General features: G+C 43.1%; 1 protein-coding gene and 1 long non-coding RNA gene across 6 annotated transcripts in view; one reads left to right on the top strand and one right to left on the bottom strand.

Moving 5' to 3' along the window:
• Positions 1-11613, top strand: part of LOC125620712 (uncharacterized) — a 56900-nt gene extending 45287 nt beyond the window's left edge. The window contains exons 3-4 of the long non-coding RNA XR_007352295.2: positions 1608-1723; positions 11377-11613. This is a non-coding gene — a long non-coding RNA (uncharacterized LOC125620712). The remainder of the gene's footprint in view (positions 1-1607; positions 1724-11376) is intronic.
• IMPG2 (interphotoreceptor matrix proteoglycan 2) overlaps positions 1-16920 on the bottom strand; it is an 88793-nt gene that overhangs the window by 25085 nt on the left and 46788 nt on the right. For all 5 annotated transcript variants that reach the window (XM_048816737.2, XM_048816745.2, XM_075118458.1 and 2 more), the window contains 4 exons: positions 10336-10385; positions 9722-9813; positions 5842-6003; positions 1778-1836 (listed from right to left, as the gene is read on the bottom strand). In XM_048816737.2, the coding sequence (XP_048672694.1) occupies positions 1778-1836; positions 5842-6003; positions 9722-9813; positions 10336-10385 (363 nt within the window). The remainder of the gene's footprint in view (positions 1-1777; positions 1837-5841; positions 6004-9721; positions 9814-10335; positions 10386-16920) is intronic.

Genomic DNA, 16920 nt, shown 5'->3' with positions numbered 1-16920 from the left:
CGTGAAAGGCAAACTGTGTCTACGGTGTGGCATTAGCTACATGCAGCAGTGAAAGTCTGGCAGCTCCCCGAGCCTTTCCCTGCTGCCTCCCCAGTGCCAGAGTCTTTTGCTATGATGGGGAAAGGCTCCAGCAGCAGGGAGGCAGTGTAGACAGGGGAAGCGCTGCTTGGGCATGTAAAGAGACAGCTGTGTAGGCAAGGCGTATACTCTAGGCTTCTGGCATGTTTTTACTCTACATGCCTAAGCAGTGCACACACGGCTGCTTATACCCGTGCTAGGGGTGTGTGCAGTGTACGTACTCTGCACGCTGCTGGGACTGATAGGAGGTATTGGAATGGCATTAATGGAGATGGAAGCCATTTCTCTACAGAACTGGTGTTACATACGCTGAGACCGTGCAGGCTTTTCTACGCTGCCACACCTGTGTGTTTTGATTCTGACTTCTGCTAAAAGTGGGAACTGAAAGGGCTGTTTCCATGCTCCTGCAAAGCTTAAGTTTCCCTTGCAGAGACTGCGAACAAGGATAAATATTAGGGAGAATATGATGTGGCCATTTATGAACTATGAACCATTTTATGAGACCACCACTTCATTTTGCGCACCTAAAGATCAACTAATAGTTGCCAATTATTAACAAACCACTACACACTGGGCTAGATTGGAATTTGTCACTACACAAACGGGCAAATCCTACCAAAAACAGGCCCACAGATAACCTTTTAAATGTTTTATTATTTCATTCTGTATCAGCTTTTCTGTGGCACTCATAACCACAGCATTTGAACACCATCACAAACCCCCTCCCGCTAAGGTAAAGAAGTGTTATCCTTGTACACACGGGGAACTGAGGCACAGAGAGGGTGCGTGACTTGGCTCAAGATAATCACAACAAGTCTGTGCAGAGCTGAGAACTGAATCCAGATTTCCTGATTCCCAGTCTGGTGCTCCAACCACAAAAGTATCCTTTGTCCCTTGCCATTTTTGCTTCCGGTGAGTATTGTAGCAGCTGGGTTTATTGGCAGGAATATTCAGAGAAATACTGACTTATAAATCAACTAGTGCAAAATGTTAAGGCAGATAAATTTCAGATTCATACTCCTGTGTATTCACATCAGAAACCTAATCCTAAAAGTTATACTCAAGCCAATCAGGAAACAGAAACATGTCATGTGACCTGTGCATCCAATCAAACCAGCTCAAATCTCAATTTCAAGTACTTGCTACAAATCTCTTGGAAACAATATTTACAAAACAAATGGACTCGAATCATTCTGAAAAACAAATAAATTGGAGAAACTCAGTCTTTTCACAGAATATTCATGAACAGAAAGACATGCAAAATACGTCAAATAAACAATTTGTTACAAATTATTCATCTATGTCTCTTTGTGACTTAGAAGTGAAATGTTATATATTTCATCATTAACCTTCTGAGCCATCCAGTCTTCCCTAACAGACTGGATAAAAAGTTAAGTACACTCAAAGTTTTCCCAAGAGTGTTTGGATTCCTCTGCATTTAATACTAACCTGTATCAAATTATGAACATTTGAGAATCTTGGAGAATTATCAAATGGCAAAAGACATGTTTATTGTATTTAAATCCTAGGACAAAGAAACAGGGGCAGACATCATGAGAGAGGCTTTGACTGACTTCATGGGCAGAAGAAAGAAACAGCTGATCAAATTTGTCCTCTGCAGCAGTGATCAATAAAAGTTGTGTAGGTCAGTTATGAGAACACTGATGTTAGGTTTGTATGCCTTTATAAATCTATTTACCTGAATTCCAGCACATGGATATTATTGTATCCAGGTAATCCTTCAAATGCATTTTTTACCTATTTGAAAAAAAAGCCAGAGAGATAAATGTGTTTTATGAAATATTTGCAGCGTTGTATAAAATGATGAGTTATCTATTTATAATAGAAAAGGGCATAGGATATCATCGAACTTTTTATCTGTATATAAAATGAGCTGAGATGGCATCTCTTTCTTGTTACAAAAACAGAAGGAAATTGTGAGTATACCCAGCACCTATAGGAAATCTACAGACATATGACTGTACACAGAGAGAAGGGAACTACAAATCTGAATGATCACAATAGAGCTCTCTGGCATCTTAATTCTGTAGTGGCCTTTCAACAGATATGCATGAGGTTAAAACACAATCAGATTTTATATGAGCCCATTTAACTGACGGTCTCCACAGCTCCTGACAGCAATGCACCCATACACTACTATCCTGCTTAGCCAACTCAAATCTTTCCCCCCAACCAAAGGTTATGATTGCCTCTAAAATTCTTCGGATTAAATGTAGGACAGATTAAGACAAAAGTCTTAGGATCTAGGACACATTATAGCAGATCCCAAGACACAGCAATGAGTCAGCGAACCAGGTGCTAGTGCAGAACACAACCAATTGCTACTGGGCTAGCTAGGCTGCTTTAACTGGGTGGAATTATCTAGGGTTCGGGAGGGGAAGAAAGATAACAATTCACCGGGTGAGGGTGAAGCTAGGAGGGGAAACATGCGGGTGGTAAAGTGCTGGTGTGTCCAGGCCTAATTAAAGAGGGGACTGTGCTGCAATAGTGGGCCACAAATAGGAGAAACCACCAGTAATTGGGTTCATGTTGGAACAGAAAATCCCTGTGATCTGTCATCACAAGATTTTTTACTCTCCAGATTCCACCCCCCAGACCTGTTTTTAAACAGTCTCTGGTGAGCCTTAAACTATCCCAAGTGCTGCTGATTTTCAAAGGCTTGTGTGTCCAAGCACAGAGAGAAATAGGCAGGGGATCAAAGGAACGGAACATCCAGATGCCAGGTGGCCCCTATTCCATCTGACATTTCTTCCACATACACTAGGGCACTACTATTTGGCCACACAGCTAGGAAAATTAAGACGTCTGACCTAAACTGGCCATACGTGACAGTTGTGGTGACACCCTTTGGCTTAAGGATAGAGTCCATCTATTTCCCACCTAACTCAGAATCTGGCATAGAGTTAGCCCCAGTATAATGGATTCAACAGACTTTGCCAAGAAGAGCTCCAACTAATAAGACTGAAAAGGGAATAAAGCTAGAGAAAAGAATGCCATTATTGTTGGTTATTTTATAGCACACAAAGTTGTGCTGGGTGTCTTACCTAATACAAAAGAAAGACAAGGTCCCTGCTCCAAAGGGCTTATGGTCAAAATGTGGACATGTCAATGAGTATGGGTGAGAAACAGGGAGATGGGGCGAGGAAGGTCCAGAGTTACAGTGATATGATCACACAGACGCTCAGTTTTGGTGCACACACATATATCGATGGCCCAATAATGATTTTTTATTTTTTTTAAAAAAACAGCTCTAGGACAGCAAATATTATGGACCCACGAGTTGTGGGAATTGCAGAAGGGGTGCATTTTCAGAAGGATTTAAGACCCTGATTCAGCAGCCCTTCCTTATTCAGCAAAACACTTTTGAGCTTAATTTCCATTTACTTCAATGGGATTTAAACATGTGCTTGAGTACTTTGATGAAGAGGAATAGATTTAGACGGGTTCTTAAATGCTCTGCTGAGCGAGGGCCTAAGTGAGCAGTGAGTATGGGCTTGGTGGCTCAGGTTACAAATGGTGTATTACATGTAAGGGGTGTCCACCCATTCAGGAAATGTTGCTGCTCCCAGGCAGTACTGAGTAGTGCTCTGTTGTTTTGTGACCATCATTCACTCTCTTTAAAAGAATTCACTGCCGTGAAGGTAGTTGCTTTTACCGTCATCTGAAGGTTCACTCCACTTCTTAAGATTATTGAAATTAAGCTGGGAAGTCTTTCTGCTTTAGCAGTTGGGACTCAATATTCTCACGTATTCTGGATCTTAAAACTGACCAAAAATTTAGAGAGCTATGGGGTGAATTTAGGTAGGCCATTCAGTAACAAGGAAGCATTAAAATTTTAAACAGCCTTTCCAAGCCCTGAAGTTTTATTAAGATCAGATGGAATTCCATCACGAGACAATGAGAATCTTGACACTTCTTGAAGCCCTGTCTCACAACCCTATTGGTGAGTCACTGAAATATTCAGAAAGAATAGGGCCAAACTTAGTCCTGGATAAGCAGCTGTGTAAACTGGCAGAGTGATGCAACAGAACAAAAGGCAGTTGCTATCAGCCAAGCCTTTTCCACCAAGCAATAATGTTTTTATAATAATAAAGCAAAATGCATTAGTAAAAGCAGAAAAGGAAACCGAGAACTTCCCAACTCAGGCTTCAACTGAGTCCCTCTGCCCCACTGTATGGAGCCCATCCTTCACAAAAGCACCTTCCCATCTCTACCTGCAAAAAAGCCAAATTATAGTCCTGTATGAAGAGATGGAGAAGCTCAACTAGATTAATCCCTAGTCAACAAGAACCAGGCTGTGCCCCTGTACACTGTCCATAGGACACAACTCCACGACTGCAGGAGCTGTTGGGCTGGCACTCTCTCAGGCATTTCATAAAGCATAATTTTGGGGAGTTCTAGTATAAAGGGAAAATCCCATAGTGCTGTGCTGACAACATATGGTGAGTGTATGCCCCAGCATTCTCACTGAGTTAGAGTCTGGGTCTCAGAGCAGCAGCACTGGTTTACCATTCAAAGCAGAGCAGGCTGTCGTAGATCAGGACAGCAAGGATATTTGAGGCATCACATTTTTAATGACTGGAGAGTGAGGTGATAGGCATTTCCCAGCATGCCTCAGGCAGCAAAATACCTAGCTAGCTCAGGAGAACCACGTAAGGAAAAGCTGTCCCTAACACGGCTGCCACATAGAATCATAGAATATCAGGGTTGGAAGGGACCTCAGGAGGTCATCTAGTCCAACCCCCTGCTCAAAGCAGGACCAATCCCCAATTAAATCATCCCAGCCAGGGCTTTGTCAAGCCTGACCTTAAAAACTTCTAAGGAAGGAGATTCTACCACCTCCCTAGGTAATGCATTCCACTGTTTCACCACCCTCCTAGTGAAGAAGTTTTTCCTAATATCCAACCTAAACCTCCCGCACTGCAACTTGAGACCATTACTCCTTGTCCTGTCCTCTTCTACCACTGAGAATAGTCTAGAACCATCCTCTCTGGAACCACCTCTCAGGTAGTTGAAAGCAGCTATCAAATCCCCTCTCTCTTCTCTTCTGCAGACTAAACAATCCCAGTTCCCTCAGCCTCTCCTCATAAGTCATGTGTTCCAGACCCCTAATCATTTTTGTTGCCCTTCACTGGACTCTCTCCAATTTATCCACATTCTTCTTGTAGTGCGGGGCCCAAAACTGGACACAGTACTCCAGATGAGGCCTCACCAATGTCGAATAGAGGGGAACGATCACGTCCCTCGATCTGCTCGCTATGCCCCTTCTTATACATCCCAAAATGCCATTGGCCTTCTTGGCAACAAGGGCACACTGCTGACTCATATCCAGCTTCTCGTCCACTGTCACCCCTAGGTCCTTTTCCGCAGAACTGCTGCCTAGCCATTCGGTCCCTAGTCTGTAGCTGTGCATTGGGTTCTTCCGTCCTAAGTGCAGGACCCTGCACTTATCCTTATTGAACCTCATCAGATTTCTTTTGGCCCAATCCTCCAATTTGTCTAGGTCCCTCTGTATCCTATCCCTGCCCTCCAGCGTATCAACCACTCCTCCCAGTTTAGTATCATCCGCAAATTTGCTGAGAGTGCAATCCACACCATCCTCCAGATCATTTATGAAGATATTGAACAAAACCGGCCCCAGGACCGACCCCTGGGGCACTCCACTTGACACCGGCTGCCAACTAGACATTCTATCATTGCTACCGGGAGCTTGTGGGAAAAAGATCAGAGAAGGTAAATTACCTGGGAAATAAATTGTTCTGAGAGTAGCTGATGCTGCATGGTGGATGGGTCACTCAATTCCTCAGTGTATTTCTCTCCCAAAATAAGGATTCTGAACTCAACCATCTGGTCAGGAACAGGTTTCATCAGCTTCCCATCCTCCTTCTTGATCTCATTGTTGATCTGGAAAAAAGAAAACAATGGGATTTAGTGACCTGTATGATTTGCTCTTGGTTATTTTTTATATGAAGCTCAATCCTTGGGCCATTCTACACTTTGTGGGTTTTATCCATGCAGAGGGCAGGACACACACAAGTTTCCTATTTGTTTATGGCGTCATTTTGCGGGCAAGTATCCCCCCTTTTCCCTCAGTGAAATAGGATTGGATTCAGCTTCTGTAACCAAAGGATCTCATGAGATATGCATGGTATTGAGTGATCTGCAGATACCCAATTGTATCCCCTTTGATCTGGAGAGCTGCACTGTAATTTTTGAAGCAACCCTGGTGCCAATGGCTGATGCCTCAGAAGGCTGTGCTGCCGGGGAATTTGCGGGCATTACTGCTGATTCAGGAAGCAAGCAATATCCAATCAAACTTCACCTAAAATATGCAGGGTTAGCAGGGCAGTGTGCCGTGAAGAACAGTTGCTTCTTAGCTCTGCTTCACTGTGACCCTACCTATCAGCCCCAGCCCGAAATTTTTTGTTATTGTAAGGTCAGGCTTCCCACAGGGCCCCAGGGGGAACATGCCACAGAATCAGTCCTTCCTCCCTTCATGCGCCCCAGCCAAGGTCAACTTAGACTGTAAGGCCAGAAGGGACCATCATGATCACCTAGACTGACCTGCCCACTGTAGGCTACAAGACTTCACCCACCCACTCCTGTAACAAACCCCTAACCTCTGGCTCAGTTATTGAAGTCCTCAAATCATGGTTTAAGATATCAAGTTACAGAGAATGCACAGGTTATTCTAATTTAAACCTGCAAGTGACCCATGTCCCAGGCTGCAGAAGATGAAACTCCCCTCTCACCCCCCAGGGTCTTTGCCAATTTGACTCAGGGAAAATTCCTTACCAGCCCCAAATATGAGGATCAGTTAGACCTGGGCATGTGGACAAGACCCAGCCAGCCAGACACCTGGGAAAGAATTCTCTATAGTAACTCAGAGCCCTCCCCAGCAGGTGTCCCATTACCAGCCGTTGGGGATCTTTGCTGCTAGCGGTCGCAGATCAGTGACATACCATTGTAGGCAGTCTCATCATACCATCCCCTCCATAAGCTTATTAAGCTCAGTCTTGAAGCCAGTTAGGTTTTTTGCCCCTAGTGCTCCCCTTGAAAGGCTGTTCCAGAACTTCACTCCTCAGATAGTTAGAAACCTTCCTCTAATTTCAAGCCTAAACTTGCTGATGACCAGTTGCTATCCATTTGTTCTTGTGTCCACGTTGGTGCTTAACTTAAATAACTCCTCTCCCTCCCTGGTAGTTATCCCTCTGATGTATTTATAGAGAGCAGGCATATCTCCCCTCAGCCTTCATTTGGTTAGGCTAAACCAGTCAAGCTCTTTGAGTCTCCTCTCCTACAGAAGGTTTTCCATTCCTCTGATCATCCTCATAGCCCTTCTCTGCACCTGTTACAGCTTCAATTCATCTTTCTTACACCCAGGAGAACAGAACTGCACCCAAATGAGGTCTCACCAATGTCGTGAATAATGGTACTAACACTTCCCTGTCTCTACTGGAAATACCTCGCCTGATGCATTCTAAGATTGCATTAGCCTGCTGTGGCTCCCCTCTGCTGACAGAAACAGAATGGAGAATATTGCCCTATACTAAGTGTTAATGACGGGGGGGCGGAACCCAGTTGATTTGGAGGCGTTTTTGTTTTTTATTTACAAACCTCTAGGATTACTTTTTTTACGTTTGTATAACTTGAAGATCTTTTTCCTGTTATTTAATTTTTCCCGCAAGGCAGATTAAAATAATAAAAAAAAACAAAACAAAAGAGAGATTTTGTTTAAACTAAAGAGCAGCCTTTGCTGTATCTGACATGAGGGACGGAAACCTTCCCCATCACACCTCCTTCTCCAAAAGATTAACTGCCATCAGCAAGTGCCTTCTATACTGTTTAGAGCTTGTAATGATTTTTAAATGTAATTCTCTCCCTCCAAACCCCCCATTCACAGGCTGCTGATGGTTAAAGGAAAAAAAAAAAGAGAGAGATCTTGTAAACTGTCTTGGGGCTTGGGGCTCCTTAGTGCTCTACAGTGTCCTCCCCCCGTCTCAATTTTGCAGATATCAGTGTTTACACCTTTAGGAGAGGATTTCCATTCCCCTGAGGCTCAGAGTTCTGAAGTCTGATCTTGGACTTCTCCTGGTAAGAAGGGTTCTTGTGTCACTGGGTAACCATCAGTGGTCAGGCTCATTGGTAATAAACCTAAAACTAGCTGGCATCCGACGGCAAATTTACATGTAGTGGACAGCTATTACTACCTGATTGTTTGTGTTTCTGTGCGGTGTGAACCGCTGGCCAGTCACCCAAAAATAAAGGTAAAGGCAGCGTGTAAATATATAAGATGAGAAATGCTGGCTTTTGTTCTTGTAATTTACAATACAGTTTGGGTGCACTGAGTAGTGTTACTTTATAAAAAGAGAAAGCACTGTAGCAGCAGTAATCTAATTTTACATTGCCCTCTGAATTACTGAGTAGTCCCCATCTCTGCTCAGCTACACTTCTAACACAATCCATGCAATTCTTTTATAAAAAGAACAATGGTGTAGGTGGGACCAAACCAGAGGCACTGTCAGTCAGTGATTTAGAACCAGAGCCATGATAAACTCAGGAACCACGTTACAAGGGGTCACGTAAACTTCATATTCAGTGTTTGTTCTTGGTAGTTCAGAGAGTTTCATATTCGAACAGACCTGAAAACTCCAAGAGAAGCTATAGAGTTTGGCTTGGTTTGGATCACAATCATGCTAAACTACTGAGCTTTGCATGATTTTAGCCCAGTACCATAAATTAGCCCAGTTTCAGGAACCTTTCAGTTAATCTAATGAGAGTTTGAAGCTTATAACAAAACCCAAAACAGGCAATTTCACCTCACAGATTTGCACAATTTTCTTCTCTAGTCATGCAAGCCAACAATCTCAGAAGTAGGTGCCTAAAGTTTGGCCCTAATCCATTTTTAGGCACCTAATTAACCAGTGGTCTGTTTTCCAGAAGATCTGAGGCAACCACAGCTCCCAATGACTTCATGGGGAGTTGTAGGTGTTCAGCATCTCTGAAAGCCAGTTCACTTTTACATTGGGTGCTTAAAAAGGAATTTGGGTATCTAACTTTAGGTATTCAAGTTTGGAGAGTTTTGCCTTAGATAGATACCAAGGTGACAGATGCTTATAAATACTACCATCTCAATGAAATCCTTCTATTAGATAGGATTTTCAAAAGTACCAGAATGACTCTGGAGCACAAGGTCACGTGGTCTTCCAATAGGAATTGTGCTCCTAAGTCACACAGGTACTTTTGAAAACCTCACCCAGTGTCCAGTCCTGCAGTACTAGCCAAACACACATTGACTTCTGGGTGGAGTCCATGTTTAGCAATGTGTGGAAGCTTCACTATGAACCCTGTGTGACTGGGAGAATCTCTTTCTGCAGTGAACTAACTTTACGTAATTCATCCCATTGGTTCAGACATTACCTCATCAAGGCATTGCTTTATCAAGTCTCGCCAGTAAATTTCTTAAATCCTGCCGACCCTCAGTAATTACTATCTTTTGTTCGAAACTATTAGAAATCCTGTGGCAGGATCAGAAAAAAAAGGTGAAAGAGACAGGCTGGATTAAGAAGCAATGCAAACCCAAGTAATAGCAGTTACGAAGGGCAAATGAAGAACTACTTACGCTAGCATCTGAATCTTCATTCTTGTTGAAGGTATAATCTGATGGACTCTCAATGGAGACCTCATGAGGGGGTGGGACATTGGCAGCTGCATCTGAGAACAAGAAGAAACTTTTTAAAAAAAATATAATACAAACACCTGTGCACACTTCCTGCTAGACAGTTCAACATACTAAAATATGTTTGCAATTATTCCTGCTCCCACCATCCTGAGAAGAACAAAGCAGATGAATCATTTGATAGGGTATAGAAAAAAATAAATCAAAGATATTATTCAGGACTACACAAAAATCTGATCTGCCTAACAAGGATGTGATACTTTTGAAAGTGTAAAATCACAGATATTAAAAAGCATCCCAAGCCAATTTTAAAATTAGGATCTTTCAAGGTGCATGCAATTGCACGTTAGGCATTGACAGCATCATTATTTGTATTACAGTAGCATCTACAGGACCCTATCAGGATCAGCAGTGACCTCAAGGTTAAAGGATCCATGTCTAATTACCAATCCCAAGCCATCAAGCTCCCCAAGGTGAATGTTGCAATACATTTAAAACATCAGTTTATACAAGCACCTAGATGGATAGAGATAAATATAAGCAGATGAGAACAAGACCTCTTAATGTGGTAGCATCAGCAGCTGGAGAAGGTGTTGGAATTCCAGAGCTGAAAAACAAAAACAGAAACTGGAATAAAAATATGAAATTAAGGGTAAGAATGTGAGAGGGTTTTTTTTTTTAAAAAAATCTAGTTAAGGTTCTATCACCCAGTTTTACCGGAGTATCTATTACCAAATCAAAAGGCACATTTTCAGAATAAATTCTCCAAGCATTACTTTGCTGACAACCTCATAAAAAGCAGATTTTACATTTTAACGATCAGCAGCAATTTGGTAATGAGTCACTTGCATCTGCACAACAGTTATCACACATCTTAGAAAGCTTAGCAACACAAAGCTTGCTTTATATTATGGGCCAGTCCTCCTTGCCTTACTCAGTCTCCTTGGGTATGTTTACTCAGCTGGGAGGGGTGAGTCCCAGCACTCCAGCTAGCATGCTGAAGACAGCAGTGAAAATATTGTGGCATAGGTGGTAGCTTAGACTAGCCACCCAAACTGGGGGTCAGGAAGGCTTGGAATTAGGCAGCTAGTCTGAGCTGCCACCCACATGGCTATTTTTAACGTGCTAGCTCAAGCAGAGCTAGTTCAAGTCTGTCTACCTGCACTGGGAATCACACCTCCCAACTGCACTGCAGATGTACCCATTGACTTTAACGCTGAATTTAGCCAGAGATGAGTGAATAAATATATCAGAAATCAAATTCTGGCCTCAGTTGCACCCGCGCAACCTCACTACAGTCAGTTTTGGTTGCAGGAGTCAAACTGTGCTCATACAGTGATGATGTTGAGTTGCAGCCTCAGCAATGACCAGAATACAACTGTTCTAACTTTCAAAAGAGCAGAACACCCAAAGTTCCCATTGATTTGAAATGGAGCTATGGGTCCTTAGGAGTCCTGAAAATCAAGTCTTATGTTATTCAGACTTTGAACCTGATCCTGCAAGATGCAAAGTGCCTCCGGAGAGAAGCTAAATTCCCTTACTTCCAGCTGACCTGATTTACAAAATTAATTGCATCTAGCCTTTTAATGTCTTTGCAGGAGAAACAAATGAGAACAGCACACAGAGACAACGTGAAGACACCAGCGACAGCCTGTGAGGATCTGCAGATTTAAAAAAATGCCTCTCACAAGGAAGCTAACATAGTGAGACTCAGGAAAAGGTGTCAGTCTTCTCTTTTCTACCACAGCTGAGGAAATAAATAGATAATTGAAATAACGTTGCACGTTTACTGTATGTTGAGTGCTGTAAAGTACAAAAATGAAGATGTATTCCATGCCCACAGATCTTAAAATCTAAGGTCTCAGCTTGCAAGGTGAAGAATGCACCATAGATGTCAGGGGGATTTGAGGGTACTCAAAAATTTTCTGGTATAGACGTTAGAGCCCAAAGAGAGGCCAAAACCCAAGAGGTGCTGAGCACTAGCCACTCCCACTAAAGTCAATGGGAACAAGTACAAGTACAAGGCACTCAGCACCTCTCCAGTTTTGCTCCATTTCATACATCCGTTCTACCTAAGACTGGCAAAAGAGCAAACTTTAGGTAATCCATTGCAGTAAGGGACCTGGGAGGGGCGGGGGGGGGGGGGGGGGATGAGGGTTTGGTTTATTTAATGAACAGATAACTTATACAAATCAGCCAAAAACAAAGGAATTCTGCTGGAAAGACCATTTAAAACACACTGAAGGTTATAACAAAGATCAGAACTGGATTAAAGTCATGGAACGAAAAGGAAGTTGCTCATACGTCTTCCGTCCCAGTGGTTTGCGGTCAAAATTATGTAAAATTCAGCAGCTTCAGCTGAGTTTCATATTCAAATTACTTGGGGGGTTCAAACCCAAAACTTTGGCCAAACATGAAAAACAAAACCACCCCAAACAAAATGAGATGAAAATTTCTCAATGTGAAAGGGAACCAGCAAGTTTTGCTTGGCTCTGGTTGTAAGCCTGAGCGATTTTGGGTCCAACCCTGCAAGCTGCTGAATCTGTACTGAAACTAATGAGAGTTTAGGGTATGCTTAGCATCTCACAGGACCAGCCCCTTAGTGAATACGACAATACTTGATTTGCAGCAAGGTACTTTTTTGGATAAATTCAGCAAATCTTTAAGATTGGGCTTTAAGCTCTGAAGAGACCTAATTCAGTGATCAGTTTAGGAAAATGAGTGTTTATTCGATTGAAATATTTCTTTCAATTGAAGGGAAAAATCTTATTTCATCGGTTGTAATATCTCTACCATAAAATGAACATTGCAGCATGAAGAGTTCATCCTGATATGCTTCTAAGACATAAGATGGTACCGGAGACATTTTTTCTTTATTGTCTTGCTGTTCACAATTTTCAATCAAGAAAATTCCCTTCAACAAGAACATGCTAAAGTTCAAAATTGTGAATTTTAATGCATTTTAATGTTTATTTTGAGAACATCCTTTTTCCCCCCCATATTGCTTTTAATCCCAAAGATTCTATGACTTACTTGGGGCTTTATCCCGCAGTCTTTACTCCAAAATTCCCCCTGAAGTCAGTGGGTGTTTTTCCCAAATAAAACAAAAAATTGGACCTTAGATCACCCCTCAAAGAATGGCAGAACTCTACACTAAGTCATTATTCCATATAGGCCCTTATTCAGCAAGGTTCTTAAGAACATGAGTAGTCCCAGTGAAGTCATTAAGATTCCTCACATCCTTTAAGTTTATGTTAAATATGTATATTGAAGTATTTTGCTAACTTGAGGTCATAATGGACAATTGTAAAACCTGTGGTTTTTCTCTGTGCCAACCCTCTTCATTGTTCATCCATCTTTCAAACATTTGACAAGAAAAACATTGAGTTCCGATAAGGTTTTTTTAAAAATCAGAACTATAATATACTCTCTAAATTTAGGGGAATCAGAACAATAGCGGGGCTCAAGTACTTGAAAAAGAATTGGTCTTCTTTGCAGCAGCCTGCCTGGAACACCATTTCCCATTTGTTCTATTTAATACCATTTCCGTGGCTGGGCCATCTGCTGCCACTGAACTGGGAATCGTCCTGTGACTTTGGAGACAATGCTGAAAATCCTCCTACACACACACACACACAAAATGGAGTCTGACTAAATGCTTCAAATTATGCAGCTATACCCTAAGTTGAACTTTAGCAAGATCAAACATGTCTTTGTTCCAACACCGCTGACCTTTGAGTCCTGAGAAGCCCCTGGGTCCACTCACACTAATAATGGAGGAACTAGAAAGTGAAAAATCCTTGGCTTTCTTCCTTTAATTTTTAATGTGTCTAATCCTTTTCCTGGAGAAGATAACCTTAAAAACATAAAACTGATGTGAACAGGTTGCTAATGTTAAAAAACACAAGCAGCTGGGCTTCACCTCTGCAGCAGGAGACTGGAATTACCTAAAGATACATGCGCACGCACACAAAAACACACACGCAATGATGTAAAATGAGTATGTTGAGTTTGCTGTTTATCCCAAGGACTTATCTCGCTAAAGCTTCCCAGTATCCTTAGGCCAGCTCTGTACAGTTGTTGTGACAGTGTTAGCCCAGAAAACATTAAGTTTGGGGAGTGGCAAAAGAATGGTTTCTCATGCCTGTTCAGTAACATCCAGGCTGTCTTTGGATGGCACTTCTTAAAAAATTCCTGCTTAGAAAAGCAGAAAATATTGATTAAACAAGACTTCAAAATATTTTCCTGAGCAGTAAGCCAATGCGTCTCAGAAAAACCCTCAAAAGTGCAGGTTACAGACATGAGATACAGCTGTTTATATTTGCTTCCAAGTCCTGGTATCTGTCACCTGTTTTCAGCAGCAGGACCATCCCCACTAGCTACAAATATAGTAGACGTTATCACTGAAATGATCATCAATCATGTTACAGAAATATCGTGAAATGTTTAAAAGGATCAAATCAATGCACAGCCCAGAGCTGTGGACACCAGCCCACAAAGTGATCTAACAAAGAGATGAAGTTTGTTGAAAGTAGTATAGTCTGGTGATGAGAGCAGTAAGTACAGTGATTTGTGTATCTGTTGATTTTGACTGGTCTTTACAAAAGGAAGAGTTGGACAGATGCCCAGACTAGAGAACATTTCCTGGTAGTGTAGAAGAGGTGTTACTAAAAATACCCTGCCGGTAACAAAGGCAATGATTAAAGACCAAATGCTCTTCTTCTTAACGTGGACAATGGTCCAGGTCTACATAATCTATGGATTTTAAAGGACTTCAGGTCAGATAATTTGCGACTTCTTTTTGGTACATTTAGAATCTCAAGAAAATAAGTGGCAAGATTCCTGACATCTGGAAAGATGCACCTTGTTAGCATACCAAAACTATTCAAACAAAGGCTATAAGATAAGTGATGATTAGAGCTGAAAGAATAATATATAACGTAAGTTAGTCAACAAATTTTGCTTCTTTTTCTGTTCATGCAATGTCAATGAACAATTTGTGATTTTCTTAATTGTAATTAATAAATTTGAATCAATTTTGTTTATTTAGTTGCTTCCTATTCTAAATCTGAAGTCAGAGCTATCTTGTTTCCTGATCAAATACTTCCAATCTATTCAGGTTCTGACTCCCAATGACTTCAAAGGGCATTAGATCAAGTCCACAATCAGGTTTCTTTCTAAGGTACCTGTCACTATAGCATCTAAATGTCATATTTCTGATGCAATGTTCACAGAAAGCAAATTTGAAATTAACTTTCCCAAAGTATTGGATGGAATGTGCAAACCAAAAATTCACTTCCCACAAGTGTTCAAGATAGTGAAACTCATACACAAAAATTCATAGAAAGCAAAGACAAAAGATGTACATTTCCCACTGAAGCACAATCATGCCAGCATAGATTTAAAATAATACTCTGCTCATCTATAATGCTTTCCACTCAAGATGCTCTAAGCCAGCAGTTCTCAAACTGTGGGTCGGGATCCCAAAGTGGGTCGCCACCCCATTTTAATGGGGTCGCCAGGGCTGGCTTAGACTTGTACTCTTGAGGGCATTCTGCACCCAAAAAAATAAAAATTCTGCTCACAAAATTTTAAAATTCTGAAAATTTTATTTGTCAAATAAATTTGGAGGCTCCAGTATGGCATTGGGGAGCACAGGCCACTGGCTGCACAGAGATGGTAGATCACTGTGCAGCTTTCCCCCAGGACACGGACTCAGCAGTGAGGCTATACCCAATCCTGACACAGCGCAAGGACCAGGCTTGCCCCAGAACACCCCAGATTCCTGCCCCTCAGTGCCAGGTGCACGAGGTGTGGGCAGGCAGGTTCAGCAAGGCAGGATCCAAGTGTGGAGGACTTAGTGTGGGGGAGATCCAGGTGTGGGTTGAGAGGGTTCTGTGTGGGGCAATCTGGGTGTGAGTGGCTCAGTGGGGGATCTGGATACATAGGGGCTTGTTGTGGGGTTTTGGGTGCAATGGTAATGGGACTCTGCAGGGGAGTCCAGGTGAAGGTGGCTGGGGCTCAGCGGAGGGAGAGGGTCTGTGTGTGTGGGGATAGAACTTGGCAGGGGAGTCTGGGTGTGTGTGTGGAGGGGCTCGGTGGGGAGTCCAGATGCTGGGGGAGTAGGGCGTGGATCCAGGTGCAGCTGGTTGGGGCTAGGTGGGGTGGTCCAGGTGCAGGGGAAGTTGAGCTTATCAGGTGGGGTTTCTGAGTACGGGGGAGGGGGTCGAGGCTCAGCAGGAGGGTCTGGGTTTGAGGGAGTCTGGATGCACGGGGGTTGGGCAGATACGGGAGCAGCTCCCTCCCCCTGCAGCTGAGGAGTGATGGGTGCAGGAAGTGGGTGGGGAACAGAGTTTGCAGAGCTTCCTGCAACTGAGGGAGAAATCTGGGGGTGGGTCTGACCCAGCTCCAAATGCCGTGCAGGGGAAGAGGAAGTCCTGTCCTCCCCAGCCCAGCCAGGACTAGCAGCTGTGCCTAGTGCAGGGTCGGAGCCACCAGCTGGGTCTTCCCCAGTCCCACCCTCTGCTCCACAGGGATTTACCTCTCTGCCAGCTGCCCTGGGCACCCGAAACATACTGCTGGTGAGGGTCGCATGGCTGCTCTTGTGACTTCCCTTTGGTTCCCCATCAGAAAGTCATTTTTCTGCGGGGAAGCAATGAAATCTGTGGGAGACAAACTCTGTGCATGTGCAGTGGCACAGAATTCCCCCAAGAGTAGACTTGCTGGGGCCCGAGGCTGAAGCCCAAGCCCCACTGCCTGGGACCAAAGCCCAAGGGCTTCAGCCCTGGGCGGTAGGGCTCAGGTTACAGGCCCCCTGCCTGGGGCTGAAGACCTTGGGCTTCAGCTTTGCCACCCCACCCGTGGCAGCGGGGATCAGGCAGGCTCAGGCTTCAGGGCCCCCCTTGTAGGATCATGTAGTAATTTTTGTTGTCAGAAGTGGGTCACAGTGCAATGAAGTTTGAGAAGCCCTGCTCTAAGCCCTTTACGAATTAAGCCTCACATGAACCTCCTTTTACATAAAGGAAACAGGAGCACAAAAAGGAAAAGTGACTTGCATATCGTGACAAGGCAAGTCAGTGGCAGAGCGAGGAAAGAAGACTATTTTATTACTTTAATCCCCCTGATTTACTGGAAGATCATTT

The sequence above is a fragment of the Caretta caretta genome, chromosome 1, assembly GCF_965140235.1.
Source record: "Caretta caretta isolate rCarCar2 chromosome 1, rCarCar1.hap1, whole genome shotgun sequence".
Lineage (NCBI taxonomy): Eukaryota > Metazoa > Chordata > Testudines > Cheloniidae > Caretta > Caretta caretta.
This window is presented reverse-complemented; position numbering and strand designations above follow the sequence as displayed.